The sequence below is a fragment of the Ranitomeya imitator genome, chromosome 4 (genome assembly GCF_032444005.1).
Source record: "Ranitomeya imitator isolate aRanImi1 chromosome 4, aRanImi1.pri, whole genome shotgun sequence".
Taxonomy (NCBI): domain Eukaryota; kingdom Metazoa; phylum Chordata; class Amphibia; order Anura; family Dendrobatidae; genus Ranitomeya; species Ranitomeya imitator.
In genome coordinates, this window is record NC_091285.1 from 697202528 (window position 1) to 697225294 (window position 22767).

The 22767-nt window shown below is 40.7% G+C and overlaps 1 protein-coding gene across 1 annotated transcript; it reads left to right on the top strand.

The window, feature by feature from the left end:
- Positions 1-18518: 18518 nt before the first annotated feature.
- On the top strand, positions 18519-19454 carry LOC138674757 (olfactory receptor 5G3-like). The gene has a single exon (XM_069762574.1). It carries the CDS (start codon positions 18519-18521, stop codon positions 19452-19454), a length of 936 nt encoding a protein of 311 aa, XP_069618675.1.
- The last annotated feature ends 3313 nt before the right edge of the window (positions 19455-22767 follow it).

Consider the following 22767-nt stretch of genomic DNA (forward strand, 5'->3'; position numbering starts at 1 on the left):
GTATATACCGCCATATAGAGCTGCCATTATTTAGCAGCAGGTACTTTCCTGCACTGTGGATCCCGGGTTGCGAACGCACCAATTCCTTTTAATAAACAATATATTTGGTGCGCTCCACCAACCCTAACAATGTCACACAAGATACTTAATATGTAACATTTCCCACATTTTTGTTAGGGAGTTATAAGGGTTAAAAGTTCACCAGGAATTTCTCATTTTTACAACACCATTTTTTTTAGGGACTACATCGCATTTGAAGGCACTTTAAGGGGTCTATATGATAGAAAATACACAAGTGTGACACCATTCTAAAAACTGCACCCCTCAAGGTGCTCAAAACCACATTCAAGAATTTTATTAACCCTTCAGGTATTTCACAGGAATATTTGAAATGTTTAAAAAACAAATTAACATTTAACTTTTTTCACAAAAAAATGTAATTTGTTCTGAGTATGCTGATACCCCATATGTGGGGGTAAAGCACTGTTTGGGCGCATGGCAGAGCTCGGAAGGGAAGGAGCACCATTTGACTTTTCAATGCAAAATTGACTTGAATTGAGATAGGACACCATGTCGCGTTTGGCGAGCCCCTGATGTGCCTAAACATTGAAACCCCTCACAAGTGACACCATTTTGGAAAGTAGACCCCCTAAGAAACTTATCTAGATGTGTGGTGAGCACTTTGACCCACCAAGTGCTTCACAGAAGTTTATAATGTAGACCTGTAAAAATAAAAAAATCACATTTTTTCACAAAAGTTGATTTTTGCCCTCAATTTTTTATTTTCCCAATGGTAACAGAAGAAATTGGACCCCAAAATTTGTTGTGCAATTTGTCCTGAGTATGCTGATACCCCATATGTGGGTGTAAACCACTGTTTGGGCACATGGCAGAGCTCAGAAGGGAAGGAGCGCCATTTGACTTTTCAATGCAAAATTGTCTGGAAATGAGATGGGACGCCATGTCACGTTTGGAGAGCCCCTGATGTACCTAAACATTGAAACCCCCCTCAAGTGACATTATTTTGGAAAGTAGACCCTAAGGAACTTATCTAGATGTGTGGTGTGCACTTTGACCCACCAAGTGCTTCACAGAAGTTTATAATGTAGAGCCGTAAAAATAAAAAATAATATTTTTTCATCAAAATTATCTTTTCGCCCCCAATTTTTTATTTTCCCAAGGGTAACAGAAGAAATTTGACCTCAAAATGTGTTGTGCAATTTGTCTTGAATATGCTGATACCAATATATGGGGGTAAACCACTGTTTGGGTGCATGGGAAGCTCAGAAGGGAATGAGCGCCGTCTGACTTTTCAATGCAAAATTTACTGGAATTGAAATAGGACACCATGGCACGTTTGGAGAGCCCCTGATGTACCTAAACATTGAAACCCCCCACAAGTGACATCATTTTGGAAAGTAGACCCCCTAATGAACTTATCTAGATGTGTTGTGAGAACTTTGTACCCCCAAGTGTTTCACTACAGTTTATAATGCAGAGCCGTGAAAATAAAAATTATTTTTTTCCACAAAAATTATTTTTTAGCCACCAGTTTTGTTTTTTACCAAGGGTAACAGTAGAAATTAGACCCCAAAAGTTGTTGTCCAATTTGTCCTGAGTGTGCTGATACCAAATATGTGGGCGAGAACCACCGTTTTGGAGCATGACAGAGCTCGGAAGGGAAGGAGCACCATTTTGGAATGCAGACTTAGATGGAATGGTCTGCAGGCGTCACAGTGCGTTTGCAGAGCCCCTGATGTATTTGAATAGTAGAAACCCCCCACAAGTGACCCCATATTGGAAACTAGACCCCCCAAGGAACTTATCAAGATGTGTTGTGAGAACTTTGAACCCCAAATGTTTCACTACAGTTTATTATGCAGAGCCGTGAAAATAAAAAATAATTTAAATTTTTTAATAATTTTTATTTTCCCAAGGGTTACCAGAGAATTTTGACTTTAAAAGCTGTTGTCCAATTTGTCCTGAGTACGCTGATATCCCATATGTTGGGGTAAACCCTTGTTTTGGCGCACGGTAGAGCTCGGAAGATAAGGAGCATTTTTTTACTTTTTCAATGCAGAAATGGCTGGAATTGAGATCGGACACCATGTCGCGTTTGGAGAGCCCCTGATGTGCCTAAACAGTGGAAAACACCCAATTCTAGCTGAAACACTAACCCGAACACACCCCTAACCCTAATCCCAACCCTAACCATAATCCTAACCAAACCCCTAACCCAAACATCACATTAACCCTAATCCCAACCACACCTCTATACCAACTAACCCCTAACCCTAATCCCAACCATAACCACATCCCTAACTCCAACACACCCCTAACCCTAATCCCAACCATAACCCTAACCATACCCCTAACCCTGACAAACCCCTAACCCTAATCCCAACCGTAAATGTAATCCAAACCCTTACCCTAACTTTAGCCCCAACCCTAACTTTAGCTCCAACCCTAACCCTAACTTTAGCCCCAACACTATCCCTAACTTTAGCCCCAACCCTAATCCTAACTTTAGCCCTAACCCTAACTGTAGCCCCAAATCTAACTGTAGCCCTAACCCTAACTTAAGCCCCAACCCTAACCCTGATTTTAGCCCCAACCCTAACCCTAACTTTAACCCCAACCCTAACCCTAACTTTAGGTTCAAACCCTAGCCCTAACTTTAGCCTCAACCCTAACCATAACTTTAACCCCAACCCTATCCCTAACTTTAGCCCCAACCCTAATCCTAACTTTAGCCCCAACCCTAACTGTAGCCCCAAACCTAACTGTAGCCCTAACCCTAACTTAAGCCCCAACCCTAACCCTAAGTTTAGCCCCAACCCTAACCCTAACTTTAACCCCAACCCTAAATTTAGCTCAAACCCTAGCCCTAACTTTAGCCTCAACCCTAACCTTAACTTTAACCCCAGCCCTATCCATAACTTTAGCACCAACCCTAACCCTAACTTTAGCCCCAACCCTAACCCTAACTTTAGCCTCAACGTTAACCCTAAATTTAGCCCCAACCCTAACCCTAAATGTAGCCCCCACCCTAACTGTAGCCCCAACCCTAACTGTAGCCTTAAGCCTAACTTTAACCCCAACCCTAACCCTAACTTTTGCCCCAACCCTAACCCTAACACTAATGGGAAAATGGAAATAAACACATTTTTTAAATTTTACTATTTTTCCCTAACTAAGGAGGTGATGAAGGGGGGTTTGATTTTTTTTATAGCGGGTTTTTTAGCGGATTTTTATTATTGGTAGCTGTCACGCACTAAAAGATGCTTTTTATTTCAAAAAATAGTTTTTGCATCTCCACATTTTGAGAGCTATCATTTTTCCATATTTTGGTCCACAGAGCCATGTGATTTCTTGTTTTTTTGTGGGACTAGTTGACGTTGTTATTGTGAGGCAGAATGGAAAAAAACAGCTATTCATGAATTTCTTTTTTTTTTGGGGGGTGGGGGGCGTTTATACCATTCCACGTTTGATGAAATTGATAAAGCAGTTTTATTCTTAGGGTCAGTACGATTGCACAGATACCTCATTTATATATTTTTTTATGTTTTGGTTCTTTATACGATAAAAACTATTTTATATAAAAAATAATTATTTTTGCCTTGCTTTTTTCTGAGGACTATAACTTTTTTATTTTTTCGCTGATGATGCTGTATGGTGGTTAATTTTTTGTGGGACAAGATGACTTTTTCAGCGGTGTCATGTTTATTTATGTTTCTTTTTGATCGTGTGTTATTACGCTTTTTGTTCGGCGGTATGATAATAAAGCGTTGTTTTTTACCTCACTTTTTTTACGGTGTTCACTGAAGGGGTTAACTAGTGAGACAGTTTTATAGGTCGGGGCGTTACGGACTCGGCGATACTAAATATGTGTACTTTTATTGTTTTTTTATAAACAATATACTAAGCTTCATTATGGAATCAGGTGGAGCTAGACCTAAATCTTCTAATAAAAGAGGAGTACACTCTAGTAAAAGAGCAAAAAACTGAAAAGGGAATGAAACCCCACGACAACTAACATTGAACCCTACTGAAGATGCACAAAATCTGCTTAGCTCTCCAAGGTCTAAAGAGCAATCATTTATTAAGCCAGACAAATTTTCCTCAATACCCATTTTTAATAAAACCTCAAAAAATGGAAATGATGTGAATCACATAGTGTCAAAATCCTGTCCTCAAAGTACTACTAATAGACAACATGATGCTACTTTGGAGAGCAACACATCGGAAAGTTTGGATCTCTCAAACACAACTAAAAGAAAAGGTTCAGACTCCAGAGCCCCAGATAAGAACTTCTTAAATGCTGATTCAGATAGCTTATCGGACAAGTTCTCCCCCAACATAAGTCCAAATATACAATGTCCCAAAAAAATACGCTCAGAGATTACTAGTCCACCAGTCACTCCATTCCCTGTTATAAGTTATGAGGATTTTCTCTCCTCAGATAGACAAGTAACAAAAGGCTTTATGGCAAGACTATGCAAATCTTTCAAGGACTCCATTAAGTTGGGTTTCGAAGCTCAAAACAAAATGCTCCAGGAAAAGCAGAGTTCTTTCTCTCAAAGATTAGAAGACAACGAAAAAAGAATCTCAGAGGTTGAGACAAAAACTAATTACCTCTTAGATGAAAACACTGAAGATCAAACTTACAGACTTAGAAGACAGGAACAGACGCTATAATTTAAAAATAAGGGGGGTTTCTGAAAGCATAATGCGGAATGATATCCCTAGCTATGTTAAAAAGCTATTTAAAAAAGCTATCCCAAAATTATTGGATCTAGACCTCACTATAGACAGGATCCATAGGCTCCCACGACCAAAGAATATTGCTCCAGACAAACCAAGGGACATAATATTACATATGCATTTTTTGAAACGAAACAAAAAATACTGAGTTATGTTAGAGATAAGGGTACTTTTCCTGACCCGTATGTAAATATAGAAATCTTTGCCGACCTTTCCAAAGCGATGACGGAGGCTAGAAGGGATTTTAGAGAGGTTACCACAAAACTGAGATCTATAGGAGTATTATATAGATGGGGATTCCCCACAAAAATTTTGGTTGGCACAGGGGCAAAACTACCCCATTATACACTCCGGAAGAAGGAATACGTTTTATTTCTTCCCTTCAGGGAATCCACAATAATAAAGATAATGGCTGAAGCTCTAAATTAATGGATAACTTGTTTCAATTTGATTCCTCAAATAATACTGGTTGCCATTTTATTCAACAAACTAGCTGAAGAGCCCGGCGTTGCCTGGGCATAGTAAATATCTGTGGTTAGTTATAGCACCTCACTTCTCTTATTTTCCCATCACTCCTCTCATTTTCCCAATCACATCTTTAATTTTCCCCCTCACATCTCTCATTTTCTCCCTCACTCCTCATTCCCGCCTAACACTTGTCATTTCGACCTCACATCTGTCATTTTCCGATCACTACACTATTTTCCCTCACTCCTCTCATTTTGCACTCACACCTTTTCATTTTCACCTCACACCTCTCATTTTCACCTCAGTATATACATGTTTGTCATCTCCCTTATATATAGTATACACCTGTATGTCATCTCCTGTATATAGTATATACCTGTATGTCATCTCCCCTGTATATAGTATATACCTGCTGTGTGTCATCTCCCCTGTATATAGTATATACCTGTATGTCATCTCCTCCTATATATAGTAAATACCTGTATGTCATCTCCTCCTATATATAGTATATACCTGTATGTCCTCTCCTCCTATATATAGTATATACCTGTATGTCATCTCCTTCTATATATAGTATATACCTGTGTGTCATCTCCCCTGTATATAGTATATACCTGTGTGTCATCTCCCCTGTATATAGTATATATCTGTGTGTCATCTCCTCCTGTATATAGTATATACCTGTATGTCATCTTCTATATATAGCATATACCTGTATGTCATCTCCTCCTGTATATAGTATATACCTGTAGGTAATCTGCTCCTGTATATAGTATATACCTGTGTGTTATCTCCTCCTCTATATAGTATATACCTGTATGTCATCTCCTCCTGTATATAGTATGTACCTGTATGTCATCTCCTCCTCTATATAGTATATACCTGTGTGTCATCTCTCCTGTATATAGTATATATCTGTGTGTCATCTCCCCTGTATATAGTATATACCTGTGTGATCTCCTGTATTAGACCTCGTTAACACGTTATTTGCTCAGTATTTTTACCTCAGTATTTGTAAGATAAATTGGCAGCCTGATAAATCCCCAGCCAACAGGAAGCCCTCCCCCTGGCAGTATATATTAGCTCACACATACAGATAATAGACAGATCATGTGACTGACAGCTGCCGTATTTCCTATATGGTACATTTGTTGCTCTTTTAGTTTGTCTGCTTATTAATCAGATTTTTGTTTTTGAAGGCTAATACCAGACTTGTGTGTGTTTTAGGGCGAGTTTCGTCTGTCAAGTTGTGTGTGTTGAGTTGTGTGTGGCGACATGCATGTAGCGACTTTTGTGAGATGAGTTTTGTGTGGCAACATGCGTGTAGCAACTTTTTGTGTGTCGAGTTGCATGTGACAGGTTAGTGTAGCAAGTTGTGTGCAGCAAGTTTTGCGCATGGCGAGTTTTGCACGTGGTGAGTTTTATGTCTGGTGCCTTTTGAGTATGTGCAAGTTTTGTGTGAGGCAACTTTTGCATGTGTTGCAAATTTTGTGCATGTGGCAATTTTTCCACGTGTGCAAGTTTTGCGTGTGGCGAGTTTTCCATGAGGTGAGTTTTGCACTTGTGGCGAGTTTTGCGTGAGCCTAGTTTTTGCATGTGGCGAGTTTTGCGCGTGGTGAGTTTTGAGCAGCGACTTTTGTGTTTCGACTTTTATGTGGCGAGGTTGGTGTATGTGTGGTGAAATGTGTGCTGAGGGTGGTATATGTGTTCAAGCACGTGGTAGTGTGTGGCGCATTTTGTGTGTGTGTTCATATCCCCGTGTGTGGTGAGTATCTCATGTCGGGGCCCCACCTTAGCAACTGATCGGTATATACTCTTTGGCGCCATCGCTCTCATTCTTTAAGTCCCCCTTGTTCACATCTGGCAGCTGTCAATTTGCCTCCAACACTTTTCCTTTCACTTTTCCCCATTATGTAGATAGGGGAAAAATAGTTTGGTGAATTGGAAAGCGCGGGGTTAAAATTTCACCTCACAACGTAGGCTATGACGCTCTCAGGGTCCAGACGTGTGACTGTGCAAAATTTTGTTTCTGTAGCTGCGACGCCTCCAACACTTTTCCTTTCACTTTTTTCCCCATTATGTAGATAGGGGCAAAATTGTTTGGTGAATTGGAAAGCGCGGGGTTAAAATTTCACCTCACAACGTAGCCTATGACGCTCTCAGGGTCCAGACATGTGACTGTGCAAAATTTTGTGGCTGTAGCTTCAACGCCTCCAACACTTTTCATTTCACTTTTTCCCCATTATGTAGATAGGGGCAAAATTGTTTGATGAATTGGAAAGCGCGGGGTTAAAATTTCACCTCACAACGTAGCCTATGACGCTCTCGGGGTCCAGACGTGTGACTGTGCAAAATTTTGTGGCTGTAGCTGCGACGGTGCAGATGCCAATCCCGGACACACACACATACACATTCAGCTTTATATAGTAGATAGATCAGTTTAATTAATACATGGGTATGTCACGGGTTCGTGCCTATTTTCTTTTGCCCCCAAAGTAGGAGAGACATCACTTTAGGTGGTGTCCTCCAGGGGAATTCACAAATTTGTATTTTGTTCTGATTCTTTCATTTTTTTTTCTTAGTGATAAGTTTACTTTTCTTTATTCTCATTTTTAGCTACTATTGTGTTAGGTACAGCCTATAGTAGTCTCCATGAAATTAAAAGTTCTCTCATATAATGTTAAAGGTCTAAATAGCTCATACAAATGATCTATCACCTGGAAGGGAATTAAAAAATACCAGGCTGATATCACTTGCTTGCAAGAAGTAAGATTTGCAAGAGATAATCATCCACTATTTCATCATAAGAACTATCCCCACATTTTCAAATCACTACGAGAAAACAAGAGGGCGGGGGTTATCATTCTAGTTAAAAATAATGTCCAATTCCAATTGATAAAATAAGTGATTGTTAGGGCTAGAGGAACGCACCAAGTAAAATAGAGATTTTTTATTGATATTGGTGCGTTCGCAGCCCGGGGTCCACCGTGCAGGAGTACCTGCTGCTAACAAACGGCGGAACTATATGGCGGTATGGACTAACTCAGTTAATTCACCGAGTAGCCGTGAAAGAAAAGCACTGTGCCCTGTTAGACTCCACAGAGGCACAGGCTAACTGCCCAAACAGAGAGCAGTCAGTGGTCACGCATGCACACACAACTCCTCGCCGGAGGTGCCAGCATTCTAGGGGCTTATTTCAGCCAGTTCCCTGAATACTTTCATACACAAACTCCTCGCCGGAGGTGCCAGCATTCTAGGGGCTTATTTCAGCCAGGTCCCTGAATACATTCATACACAAGCTCCTCGTTGGAGGTGCCAGCATTCTAGGGGCTTATTTCAGCCGGGTCCCTAAACACACTCACACGTGACCACACTGGCGCAAAGCACATAACAAAAGACAATACTAGCGCATGGCCGTGCGGCCATGCGAGCCTTAAATAGCTGCAGCAAGTAAAAGACCTTTCTAGAAGGACCAATGAGAGACTGCCATACCTGAGCATGTGACCCAAATCTCCAATGAGAGATCTTGCCCTGGGCATGCTTAGTGTGTGCAAAGCAGGACTTAGTCCTAGCACCTACAGGACCTTCCTGAAAGGACCAATGGACTTAGCTGCAGTATCTGACCATGTGACCCTTGATCTCCACTGAGAGATGTTACTCTGGGCACGCTCAGAATGTGAAAAGCAGGACTTAGTCTCCGAAGCGTCTGCTCGCCGCTGCCCATCACTGACTTCAATGGCAGAAGCAGGAAATGCAGTAGTAACTCTTTGCACAGAGTCAGACTGAGCGAGACGCTGGGACTGACGTCTCTGCTGAGCAGGCTCCTCTGCGGCAGGAGAAGAATGGGAGACCGCAGCGGAGATGGCCCGAGATTCCCCCTTTGCAGAGGCGGGAACTTGACCCCTAACATTGATTGACCCACGGCGAGGGTTCCACATCCTCATAGCCAACTTAAATTCTAAGGTCTGCACAATTGTAAATGTCTACGCACCAAATAGATGACAGATCCATTTTTTTAAAAAGCTAATAAAAAAGGTCAATAAGGTCAGGAGAGGAGATTTGATAATATCAGGGGACTTTAATGTGGTGCCAGATGCTCTCTTGGACTCCTCCTCTTTGGTACACCGACAATCGCAGTTCCTTAATAATTGGATCAATAAAAATGAACTGTTTGATGTATTTCGCTGTCACAATGTGTCTTCCAGGGAATTTACGTTTTACTCTACAGTCCATAAATCATTTTCGAGAATTGACTTGTTTCTGACCAATATATTTTCATTATCCAATTTTACAAAAATTGACATATTAGATAAATCCTTTCGGACCACTCCCCAATTCTGGGTGAATTTATTCTCGGACCCTCCCTCAATAATACCTTTCTATGGAAATCGAATCCAACCCCTTTTAAAATTCCTGAATACAGGGAAATCATACATAAGACAATAGCCAATTATTTCAAAGAAAACTCATCAGAGGACATAGACCCGTTTATCCAATGGTGTGCACATAAGGCAGTATTGAGGGGGTGCCTGATCCAACTTCCATCCAGGCTTAAAAAGAAAAACAGGCAAGTGATTACTTCCCTGCAGTCTCAAATAAAAATAAGAGAATTTACAGAAAAACTCAACAACCCCCTCCTCAGAAATCCATCGGGAGATTCTAGACTTAAGGCAAAAACTCAAGGAAGCCATTGTTGCCGAGTATGAAGCCGTAATAAGAGCCTCAAAATTGAATTATTATTCAGCAACTAACAAACCAACTGAACACATGATGGATAGATTGAAACAAGACCACATAAGGAAAAGGATACTTAGAATTAAAACACCTTCAGGTGTCATTAAAACCCACCCCTCAGAAATAGAAAACGTCTTTGCAGACTTTTTCTACAAACTTTATAATCTAAATCAGGACCCGTTATCTCTTACCCAGATATGGAATCAATAAACTCCTTCCTATCGAACCTTAATCTCGCACAGTTAGAGCCCTCTGATTTGGAATCCTTGAATCGGCGTTTCAAAACAGAAGAAATTACAAATGTCATCAATAGCTCAAATCCCAAAAATCACCTGGGCCGGATGGGTTCACAAACGACTATTTCAGGACTTTCTCTCACATTATCACCCCTCAATTAAAACTCTTATTTGATCACGCTTCCACAACTGGATCCTTCCCCAGAGAAATGTTACCAGCCCACATAATTATGATTCCCAAAGATAAGGAGGATTCAGACAGGGTCCAAAACTACAGGCCTCTATCCTTAATCAATGGGGATATCAAAATCTACTCCAAAATCTTAACCGATCGAATGAAAAATGTTCTTCCCTCACTCATTAAAGATGACCAAATCGGGTTTATCACAAGAAGGCAGGCTTCAGATGGCACAAGAAGGATATTAAATATATTAAACATAGTTAAATCCCTGAATACACTTTTTTCTAACCTTAGACGCAGAAAAGGCATTTGATAGAATTAACTGGAATTACCTCAAAGCAACTTTATTTAAATTCGGATTCAATGATAAATTTATATCTTCCATTTTTGCATTTTACTCACACCCAAATGCCAAAGTTTATACCAATAACCATCTTTCTAAATTGTTCCCCATAGCAAATGGCACAAGACAGCGGTGCCCTTATCACCTTTGCTCTTTGTCCTGGCAATGGAGCCATTGGCTGAAAAGGTTCGATTAAATAATTCAATTACGGGATTTAATACTCCACACACCAGCATAAAATTACCTTATTCGCTGATGATATCTTTTTAACAATTAAGGATCCTTTAAAATCAATTGCTACCCTTAAATCAGATTTGGACTCCTTTTTGAAAATTTCATACTTTAAAATCAATCCTCAGAAATCTAAAATCCTACCTTTTTGCCTCAACCATAACTTGACCCAAGAAATTAAACAGCATACTAATTATCTATGGGAAGACAAAGAGATCGCGTATTTAGGAATCACACTAACAAATAAATTCCACTTTTTAATCCCTACGAATATATATAGACAACCTGACTAAAACCATATCCAAAGACTTTGCTCGCTTTAAATTCTTAAACTTGTCTCTATTAGGTAAAATCCTGGTGGTGAAATCCATCATTTTGCCAAAAATTCTATACTTATTTCGAACCCTTTCTCTGATGATCCATTCCTCCTCCTTAATAAAGATACAAAACTTAATAAAATCCTTTATTTGGAATAACAGAAAGGCGAGGGTAGCTAACGACGTTCTTTATAAAAAGAAAAGCAGAGGAGGCATTGCCTTGCCAAATATCCTGGCCTATTACCAGGCTTCTTTGATTAGGCATAGCCAAAACTGGTTTTGTGACAATTCCCAGGTAGCCTGGCTGGACCTAGAAATAACTCAAAAGAATAATACGTCTTTACAAGACTCCTTTTTTTAGATATTTTCTAGGACCAGCTCAAAAGGAGCTTCATCAACCAATTTTTCAAGCGGTCTTGTCAGCATGGAAGTCACTTACTGGGCCGGGGAGTGGAGGTTTGAGGTTAAGTCAAATTAAGAACTGTCCCATATCTTTAATAGCTATAATTAATAAAATTTCGATCACATCTGTTTGGTCACAAGCTGGAATAAACACTGTAGGCAACATTTACAATGGTAAATCATTCTATTCATATAGCGAAATCAAACGTATTTATAACCTGCCTTCCTCCCAATTTTTATTTTATTTAATCTTAAAAGAAAATTTCCAAAAATTATTATCAAGTAGATCCCTAAACTTTGACATAATTTCTTCCCTATTCGAAAACACTAATCATAAAACAGATGGAATCTTAAAAACATCTAGAGCCACTTCAATTAAGATACTAATGAGACTAAAAATATTTATCTTCGAAGATGGGAATCTGACTTGGATAGAGTTTTTTCAACGGAAACATGGGAAAATGCTATCAAGCACACTTATGCGTCAAATATTAGCCCTAGCACTAACCCTAACCCTAGCCCTAGCCCTAACCCTAGCCCTAACCCTAACCCTAGCCCTAACACTAGCCCTAACCCTAGCCCTAACCCTAACCCTAGCCCTAGCCCTAACCCTAGCCCTAACCCTAACCCTAGCCCTAACACTAGCCCTAACCCTAGCCCTAACCCTAACCCTAGCCCTAGCCCTAACCCTAGCCCTAACCCTAACCCTAGCCCTAACACTAGCCATAACCCTAGCCCTAACCCTAACCCTAGCCCTAGCCCTAACCCTAGCCCTAACCCTAACCCTAGCCCTAACACTAGCCCTAACCCTAGCCCTAACCCTAACCCTAATGGGAAAATGGAAATAAATACATTTTTTTTAATTTTTTAATTTTTCCTTAACTAAGGGGGTGATGAAGGGGGGTTTGATTTACTTTTATAGCGGGTTTTTTAGCGTATTTTTATGATTGGCAGCCGTCACACACTGAAAGACGCTTTTTGTTGCAAAAAATATTTTTTGCGTTACCACATTTTGAGAGCTATAATTTTTCCATATTTGAGTCCACAGAGTCATGTGAGGTCTTGTTTTTTCTGGGACGAGTTGACATTTTTATTGGTAACATTTTTGGGCACGTGACATTTTTTGATCGCTTTTTATTCTGATTTTTGTGAGGCAGAATGACCAAAAACCAGCTATTCATGAATTTCTTTTTTGGGAGGCGTTGATACCGTTCCGCGTTTGGTAAAATTGATAAAGCAGTTTTATTCCTCGGGTCAGTGCGATTACAGCGATACCTCATTAATATCATTTTTTTATGTTTTGGTGCTTTTATACGATAAAAACTATTTTATAGAAAAAATTATTATTTTTGCATCGCTTTATTCTGAGGACTATAACTTTTTTATTTTTTTGCTGATGTTGCTGTATGGCAGCTCGTTTTTTGCGGGACAAGATGACGCTTTCAGCAGTACCATGGTTATTTATATCTGTCTTTTTGATCGCGTGTTATTCTACTTTTTGCTCGGCGGTATGATAATAAAGCGTTGTTTTTTGCCTCGTTTTTTTTTTTCTTACGGTGTTTATTTGAGTGCAAGGCAAAAAAAGTGGCCCACCGGCCTACAATGCCCTATCTTGGAGCACGCAGATATATGATGGCTGTCTCGGAAATACCACACTGGCAAATATGTGACTTTTTTATATTGTTTTATGCTAAATAGTGCTGTATATAATTAGAGTAACAGACAGCAAAAACAAGTGGTCCACCGGCCTGCAATGCCAAGACTTGGAACACGTAGATATATGAGGGCTGTCACAGAAATACCACACTGGCAAATATGTGGCCTGTTTTTTTTAAATGCCAAATAGTGCTGTATATATTAAGAGAAACAGACAGCAAAAACAGTGGCAAAACGACCTAAAATTCCAAAACTTGGAGCACCCAGATATATGAGGCCTTTTATGGTGAATTTAAAACACCAAAAAAAATGACACAAGGCTAGCACATACAACTATGCTACGTATGCCTGACAAGCTGTGATTTTTAAACAGGCCTCAGTCTGACAGAACACACTTTTTTTTTTGGGGGGGTGAATTTTTTTTAATAAAAAAATGCAACTAGGTATATAGTAAAGAAGCAGCCACAGCAGACACTCATGGAGCTTTGGGAGAGATGCAATGGGAGCAATGGAAGCATATACAGTGCCTGCAGGCCTTGCACTGATGTGGATATTCTGTGCCCTGCCTACCTAGCGCTGCAATATTGGGACCCACGAATTAGCCCTAAAAAGGACTGATGGTTTCTCAAGAGATGAGGATGTAAGAGTTGCAGACCTACACTAACTCTAACTATAAAAACCCGGATTCTGACCCTATCTCAGCAGCATCTCGCCCTACTCTCGCTGAAACAGGAAGAGAATGCGGCGAGCAGGGCGACGCCAGGTCTCTTATACTCAGGATGATGCTGTGCGGCCCAGCCAATCACTGCACGACCACAAAGATGGCTGTGGCGTTTCATGGCCTGGCAGACAATCCCTACAGCGTGATTGAGTCTCTAAAGTCCGCCAAACATTCTGGGTGGAGACACCAGTTATCGCCAAATAATCCCAGAAATCTTTACGCTCCATGTAGAAACAGGAAGTCTCTTTTCCCTGAAAAATACTTCCTTTCTATCTCCTAGCCCAGCTGCTCCCTCCTCCTGCCAGGGACTTTTGAAGTGACTTATGATTCATAAAGGGAAATTGGACCACTTGTTTTTATATAAAACTTGGAAGGATTCAGCTCATCAGTTTTTAATCACATGATGTCACAGATCTAAAAGAAAAGAAAATAATTTTTTGGGTAGAAGGGCAAAATGAGCAATTGTAAGGTAAGTACACAGTATCATATAACATGAATATTGAAATATTATAAATTATTAAAAACTTTGGTAGGATTAGGAGTGCTTCATTAAAAAAATTTTTATAGCGCAATTGTGTAAAAAATAAATTATGACAAATACTGAAAAAAAAAAATGTTGTCATTGAATCATCTCATCCATGATTTATTGCGGATATTCTGTCAAGAAAATCCAGAAGACAAATCTATAGTTCCTCCCTTTCCCCATCTGGAAATACAGTAATCAGCTAAGATAGTCTCATAAATATGCATGCTGCATTTAAAAAGAAAAAGAATAGGGGTAGCCAAAGGCAAAAAATATCTACAGTATAACATCTGGGAAAATTATAATTAAAGTGTAAAGAAAAAATAACAATAGCAATTACTCCCAGCTGAAGTTTATTTTGCCTGGGTATCGGATCAAGTCGGTTATCAAAATAACATACAAGAACGGGGGGAGGAAATAAATCCAGAAAGATAACCTTATGTCTCATGGTAAAATTGCTTTATTTGAGTGCAAGGCAAGAGGGCAATGATGACAACAGAGTCGCCCAACAATGAATAAAAACAAATAATATATACGGGACACTAGGGAATATGCCTGCCGACTCATAATAGGGAAAAATCACAGCCATTAGGCATTAGCACATAGAGTCAAAATGACAAGACCAACAGGGGGCATAGCCTGTATCAAACAGACCAATACATATTAGAGAACCGCTATGTCCCATTCATAATGGTGCAATAGTTAATATACAGTACAGCACAATGTAATGAAAAGAGACTATGGAAAGCGGTAAAAATAATTAATACATCACCCCAAAAAAAGGTACTTGACAGGTGCAGAGTCCCAGTGTCCGCCCCAACGCCTGTTTCGGAACACCTTCATCAGGGGGAAAACCCCACCCCTATGGCTGAAGATTGTTCCCTCCAAATTCAGGAGACAGCCCACCCCACATGGATGGAATAGTACGTCCAATGACAGAAAGGGGTTAAAGGTTTATAGTTTAGTCATTGAATTTTTGATAGGTAAGCTTCAGGTACAATATAATTGAAACTTATCTGTTGGTTCTTTATTTGCTTTCTCTGCAAATAGAATGAGATGATAATTTCATCTGTAGTTATCAGTGGTACATGACTGTGATATTTTAGGCTCCAGAGATCATTACGATAACACAATGTTTTGTTTTTCGATTGCTTATTTAATAAATCCCATCACATCCTTCTTATTCTCCCTGGTGCCATCATGGGAATATTATTATCAAAAATAAAGTATAAAAAGTGAAGAAATTGTCACTGGTGGCCTTATATCTGCCAGATTTGTGCTGAGAAGAGATCACTGAGATGAATATGTTGCTGTTGTGTCCTCAACTCTGCTCCAGTCCCGAATTCACTGTGACTATACTACCTGAGATTTGTCTCCTATTCCTGGAAGAAGAATATTAGAGACCTTCATGAATTAGAGCTACAAAATGATGACTTAAGATGCACTCATACATCCATATTCTACAGCTCTTGTGCGCATTATTGTGGGTCTTCTGGGTAAGAAATACATGGAATGATCGTGTCATAAAGTATACTTATCATTAATGGAGTTCCATCTAAGGAACAGTTGACGCCCATCACTTCTTGTAATTGCTCCTGACAATGGTCCAAGTCATCATTTGATTTTTTTTGTTTCACTGTTCTGTTTTTTCTTGGGATTTTTGTTACAGTTTTTTCGTGAGAAATTCTTCAAAATGGAGTATGCAGTTTATGAATTTCATAAAACATGGTCTTTATGTTTTTTCCTTCACCTTTTATGCAACTTTTAAACTCAAACACTGGAATGTTTAAAAAAAATGTAGCAGACATTTTACAATAAATCCACTCCAAGGAGGGACTAGATCAAATGTGCGCAATAATGTAATGACTTTTTAGAAGTTGTAATTTGTAAATCAGACAAAAACATTATATACTATATATACACTATAACCTAGAACAGTGTTCTTCAACTCTGGTCCTCAAGAGCCACCAGTAGGTCATGTTTTCAGGATTTCCTTTGTGTTGCCCAGAAAAACTTCTCTACAAATCCAATTTACCTGGAAAATTTGCATAGGTAGGTGAATTTGAATTTTGCCTAATTCACTCATACCTAGTCAATCTTTAAGTTTCCAAGAACACATTATAATGTAAGAAATTATAATATTAGGATTGCAGCCATTTTTGGGGGACTTTAAGGGTCATCAATGGTAAAAAAAATGTTGATATTCTTGCCCTCTCCTTACTGCTCATGTCTCTGACCCATCTGCTCCTCATTGTGACCTGTCTGGTCCCTGTCACATTATCTTATTTCGGCTGCATGTACTAATATCCTTGGTCCTTTCACACTGAGCTGGAACCACCATCTCTGATGAGGCCTAGTATGGTTCTGGGAATGTATGTGTAAGGGGGAAGACCAAACTACGGGTCCCTGGACTAAGCTTGGTTCGGAACTGTTGAGGCTGCATACCATGCTGTCCAGAGGAAGGCAAAAAGGCCCCGACTGGTTCCCTGACCCGGAAGCTAGAGGTGCCGTTAAAAGAAAAAAGTGTGCACAGTGTCAGGCAGTTTCCCATCAGCAGTGACTGAGGCAAGGTGCATGCGCAGCGGGGTGTGCAGCCGGGCAGCCATGACACACGGCCGATCTGTTGCCAGGATGCTGCCGGAGCCCACCACATTAACAGGGAGAGATCCAGGAGCCCTGTTCAGCTGAGCTCCTCACGTCAGCCTAAGAGCCAGGGCAGAGTTCAGGACTGTTCGCTGCCGACCTCGTTGCCGGACAGAGTCACACCGCTCTTCCAGCATCCAGGAATGCACGCAGCTTCACTGACTGCACAAGTTTATGGACTAGGGGCTCAGCGGATGGTACCGGGGAGCAATCGCTACCACCAGAAGATGGACAGTTGTCTATAGGACCTCATTGGAGAAGCATCGCGCCAGCTGTTGTCAGCACTACACTTATCAAAATGTTATCTGCAGCCTGGGAAACTGCTGACATAAGTTGATGAAAGATGTTACCCTTGTTTCATTGTTCATTAAACTTGCACTTTTCTTGCCCATTAACTGTTTATCGCCCTGGGAGGAGTACCTCATTATTAAATTAAATTGTTATACTTTGTTAACCCTTGCTCTGCCTCCTGCTTGTCATTAAATCCCACAGCAGCTTAAATGTGTGAAAAGTCAGGAGGAACGTCAATATTTTATTACCTTTTTTTTCTTTGTGCAGAATCCTCCTTGGTTTCATCAGAGCTGGAATTCCCCGCTCATGTGTTAGAGCCCTGAGGATTGTAGCCCTCTCTACAGGAGCAAAAATGTGACAAAGGCTGGACGGGTGACAGTGAGGAAAGAAGGGACTGTAGAGGTGAGTATAAGAATTTATTTTTTATTTTTACATGTTGCTTCTATTATGTTCTGCGGTCTAGAGACCCTAGAGTATTAAAAGGGAAATTAAATACAAATAACATCTCAATTAATGGAAATTTTTAGGAAAATCCTTGCAAAAAGGCAAATTCGCATTATTATTGATTTAATCATCTTTAGTCATCAATGTTTAAGTGTTTGATAACCTCATTTATTATTTATGAAAGTATAAAATTAGATGATTTATTAAGTTCTCTTACTTTATATGAAATGGGAGGTATATTTCATGATACCTAAATTACCGTATACGTGGCAACTATTCACTCATGAGTTTAGTCACAGTATCACCCAAGTTTCACACGGTCACACAGCCACTCGGTAACTGACTTTCAACAATACGAGTAGTGGACTGCCGTAGTCTTATGGCACAATACTCCGAGGGTCATCTCCACGTGGGGCTTATCAGCATCGATAATCGGTGTATGAGGCATATTTTCTACATATAGATTATTGTGATCTTTTAATGTTTTCATTATTTACATAATTCACTTTCTTAAAAGAAAGAGACTTCAATCAGTTTCTCTTGTTTTCAGTGTATTCATTGAATATGTGTGACGTCAACCAGACTGAAGTCACAGAGTTCCTGATCCTTGGATTTACCGGTCTATATAAATACAAATGTCTGCTCTTCATCATTTTCTTCTTCTCTTACCTGATAATTCTGGCTGGAAACCTCCTCATTATAGTGTTGGTGTCCACCAATCACAACCTCAATACCCCAATGTTCTTCTTCCTCAAGCATCTAGCTGTAGCCGACATCCTTTCCACTACGACCATTGTGCCCATGATGTTAAATATAATTCTATATGACATGAAGGAGGTGCCAGTGAGGATCTGCATCTTCCAGCTCCATATGGTCTTCATATTTGGTTTTAGCCCGATTATTCTGCTCACTATAATGTCTTATGATCGGTACTTGGCCATTTGCAGCCCGATGTGCTACAATTCTATAATGCAACCTCATGTTTGCTTCAAGATGGTTCTTGGCTCCTGGTTTTGGAACTTTGTAGTTTCCTTTGAGATAATTTTTGTTTGGCAGCTGGAGTTTTGTGGCAACAACGCAATAGACCACTTCTTCTGTGACTTCAGGGTACTTCTTGAATTGACTACCTCCGACACTTACCTCTTGACTGTGGTTGACTCTGTAATAGCCGTCATTGGCAGTGTCATCCCTTTTGCTTTAATTCTTATCAGCTATTTGAGTATTTTCTTCATCATAATGACCCTTTCATCCACCAGTAGCTTGTCAAAAGCCTTCTCCACATGTGGCTCCCATCTCACCACTGTATGCATCTACTATGGAATTCTCTTCATGATTTACATTCCAACATCCAATGACAGATCATTGAGCGCGAACAAGTTTTTATCTCTGCTCTACATTGTGGTGTCTCCAATGATGAATCCCATCATTTACAGTCTGAGGAATCAGGAGATCAGGAGAACTCTTCACCAAATGTTTAGAAAATGTTACGGATATTCTTAAATTCAGCACACATATTTATGTTGTGAATTCTGTTGTCGAACTCCCTCCTGTGGTCGTGAATGGTACTTCGGCGAGTTCTGTCCATGGACTCCCTCTGGTGGCTGTGAATGAAGCTGCTGCTTCTGAGGTTCCTTACACAGGTGACGTGGTTTATCTTTTGGTTGGCTGCTCTATTTAACTCCACTCAGATCGTTACTCCATGCCAGCTGTCAATGTTCCTGTGCTGGTTCAGTTCGCTCTTGGATCTTCTGGAGACCTGTCTCTTCCTGCAAGAAGCTAAGTCCCCGATTGTTATTTTCTGTTCTTGGTTTTCTAGTCCAGCTTGCTGTCAAGATTTTGTCTTGCTAGCTGGAAGCTCTGGGATGCAGGGTGGCATCTCCGCACCGTGAGTTGGTGCGGGGGTCTTTTTGCACACTCTGCGTGGTCTTTTGTAGTTTTTTGTGCTGACTGCAAAGATACCTTTCTTATCCTCTGTCTATTTAGTTAGTCTGGCCTCCCTTTGCTTAAACCTGTTTCATTTCTGTGTTTGTGATTTTCATCTTTACTCACAGTTAATATTTGTGGGGGGCTGCCTTTTCCTTTGGGGTAATTTCCCTGAGGCAAGGTAGGCTTTATTTTCTATCTCTAGGGCTAGCTAGTTCTGAGGCTGTGAAGAGGCGTCTAGGGAGAGTCAGGAACGCTCCACGGCTATTTCTAGTTGTTGTGATAGGATTAGGGCCTGCGGTCAGCAGAGCTCCCACATCCCAGAGCTTGTCCTGTGTGAGTTTAACTATCAGGTCGTGCCGGGTGCTCCTAACCACCAGATCATACCAATTTATGAGACTATCTTAGCTGATTACTGTATTTCCAGATGGGGAAAGGGAGGAACTATAAATTTGTCTTTCAGATTTTCTTGACAGAATATTGACAATAAATCATGGATGAGATGATTCAATAACAACATTTTTTTTCAGTATTTGTCATAATTTATTTTTTACACAATTCCTCTATAAAAAATTTTTTAATGAAGCACTCCTCATCCTACCAAAGATTTATTAATTTATAATATTACAATATTCCTGTTATATGATACTGTGTACTTACCTTACAATTGCTCATTTTGCCCTTCTACCTAATGAATTATTTTCTTTTCTATTATATCTGTGACATCATGTGATTAAAAACTGATGAGCTGAATGTTAGGTGTCGAGTTCCCACCTCTGCACAGGGGGAATCTCAAACCATCTCTGCTGCGGTCTACCATTCTTCTCCAGCCACAGTGGAGTCTGCTCAGCGCAGATGTCGGTCCCAGCGTCTTGCTCAGTCTCACTCTGTGCATAGGGTTACTGCTGCTTTTCCAGCTTCTGCCATTGAAGCTAGTGCTGGGCAGCGGCGAGCAGACGCTTCTGGGGCTAAGTCCTACTTTGCACACACTGAGCATGCCCAGGACAAGATCTCTCAGTGGAGATCTAGGGTCAAATGCTCAGGTACTGCAGTGACTTCCATTGGTCCTTCTCACGGAAGGTCCTGCAGGTATTAGGACTAAGTTCTGCTTTGCACACTGAGCATGCCCAGGGCAAGATCTCTCAGTGGAGATCTAGGGTAACATGCTCTGGTACTGCAGCAATTCCATTGGTCCTTCTTTGAAGGGTCCTGTACGTGCTGTAGCTAATTTACACTAGAAGTCCCGGGAATTTCAAGATCCCCCTGAAGTCCTGAGAGAGGGTCAAATGACCCTCAGTCCATATTGACACCTTAATTAGCATCCTTTTATTTGTAAATGTGCTCTTGCCTGAGGAATCTGCAGGGGGGATTACTCTAAGATAAGAGTGTGTAAACAGAAGAATGCAAGCTATTCCTGAGTGTGGGGGTTGCTTGTGAGAATGTGAGCTGCTCCTGAGTGTCTGCCCACCCCCCCAGCTGCATTGCATTAGCAAATTTGCAAGCAGCTTTATGTGCTGTGGGGGAGAAACCTATTAGTGACATAGTAACATAGTAACATAGTTAGTAAGGCCGAAAAAAGACATTTGTCCATCCAGTTCAGCCTATATTCCATCATAATAAATCCCCAGATCTACGTCCTTCTACAGAACCTAATAATTGTATGATATAATATTGTTCTGCTCCAGGAAGACATCCATAGTAACATAGTTAGTAAGGATGTCACAGGAAAGAAAATGGAGAGAAGGCACACCATTGAAGAGGCATTGGAACTGATTCTGAGCAACACAAACCCTTCTGGCTCAGATGGAGAAGACATAGTCCTTCAACCGGATTCGGACTCTGAGCTGTCTTCAGGTTAGGCTGGCTTCACACTCCCTTTTTTGCCTGTTCATTTGGATCCTATGCTTTGCAGGGGTTGGTGCAGATAATGGTCGGTGACTTCCGTTTGCACGGACCACGGAGGAAAGTGAAAAGCCTAAAAATAAAGAATTTCATAATCACCTCCGTCCAGCGCTGACAGTTCCTCTCACTCCCGGTGCCGCTCATTAGGCTTATGAATATTCACTTCACTGAGCCCAAGAGTGAACCGGAAGTGAGAGGAGAAGAGGCGCTGGAGGGAGGTGAGTATGTGGTGACAGCAGACAGCGCTATCTGTGGATTCACAGATAGCACACAGACATCACCCATGGTGCATGGGGGCCAAAAGGGATCCTGTTCTGCTTGTTTCAAAAACGGACAGAACAGGATGCAAAAAAAGGCAGTGTGAGTTACCTATTTTATTTCCTGACTATCTTTTTTATTTTGAACCAAAACAAAATGCTTATTTGAAATTATTTATCTTGCAGATGAGGAGACTCCGCCTCTACCAAAAAAGAGAGCTCGGTTGGCGAGTGAGCCGACAGAGACCGCAAAAGATGGCACAGTGTGGCATGAAGTACAAGTGGGGAAACATCTCCATTTGACCCCAATAGAACCGTACCCTACAGATGGAGAAGCAAGTGCTAAGGCCAGACGAAGTGTCCAGAGTCGCCTTCAGATCTTCCTCTGTTTTATCAGTCTTGACATGCTTTGTAGCATTGAAGAATGGACTACTCAACATGCACGTCACACAGAGCAGGTGGATTGGTTCATGGGTCTCCCGGAACTAATGGCATTTATTTCAGTCATTATCTTGCGGGGGGTGACAAAGGTTCCATCACTACGTGACAGCTGGTCAGCAAACCTGGGAAACCCAAGGATCATTGTCACTATGACCCAAAACCGCTTTCAAGACATCATGCAAAACCTACGCTTTGATGACATGTTCACGCGCAGTGAGCGAGTGGAGACCGATAAGTTTGCTGCAATCTCCAATGTGTGGAGATCGTTTGTCACCAACTGCATCGCATCC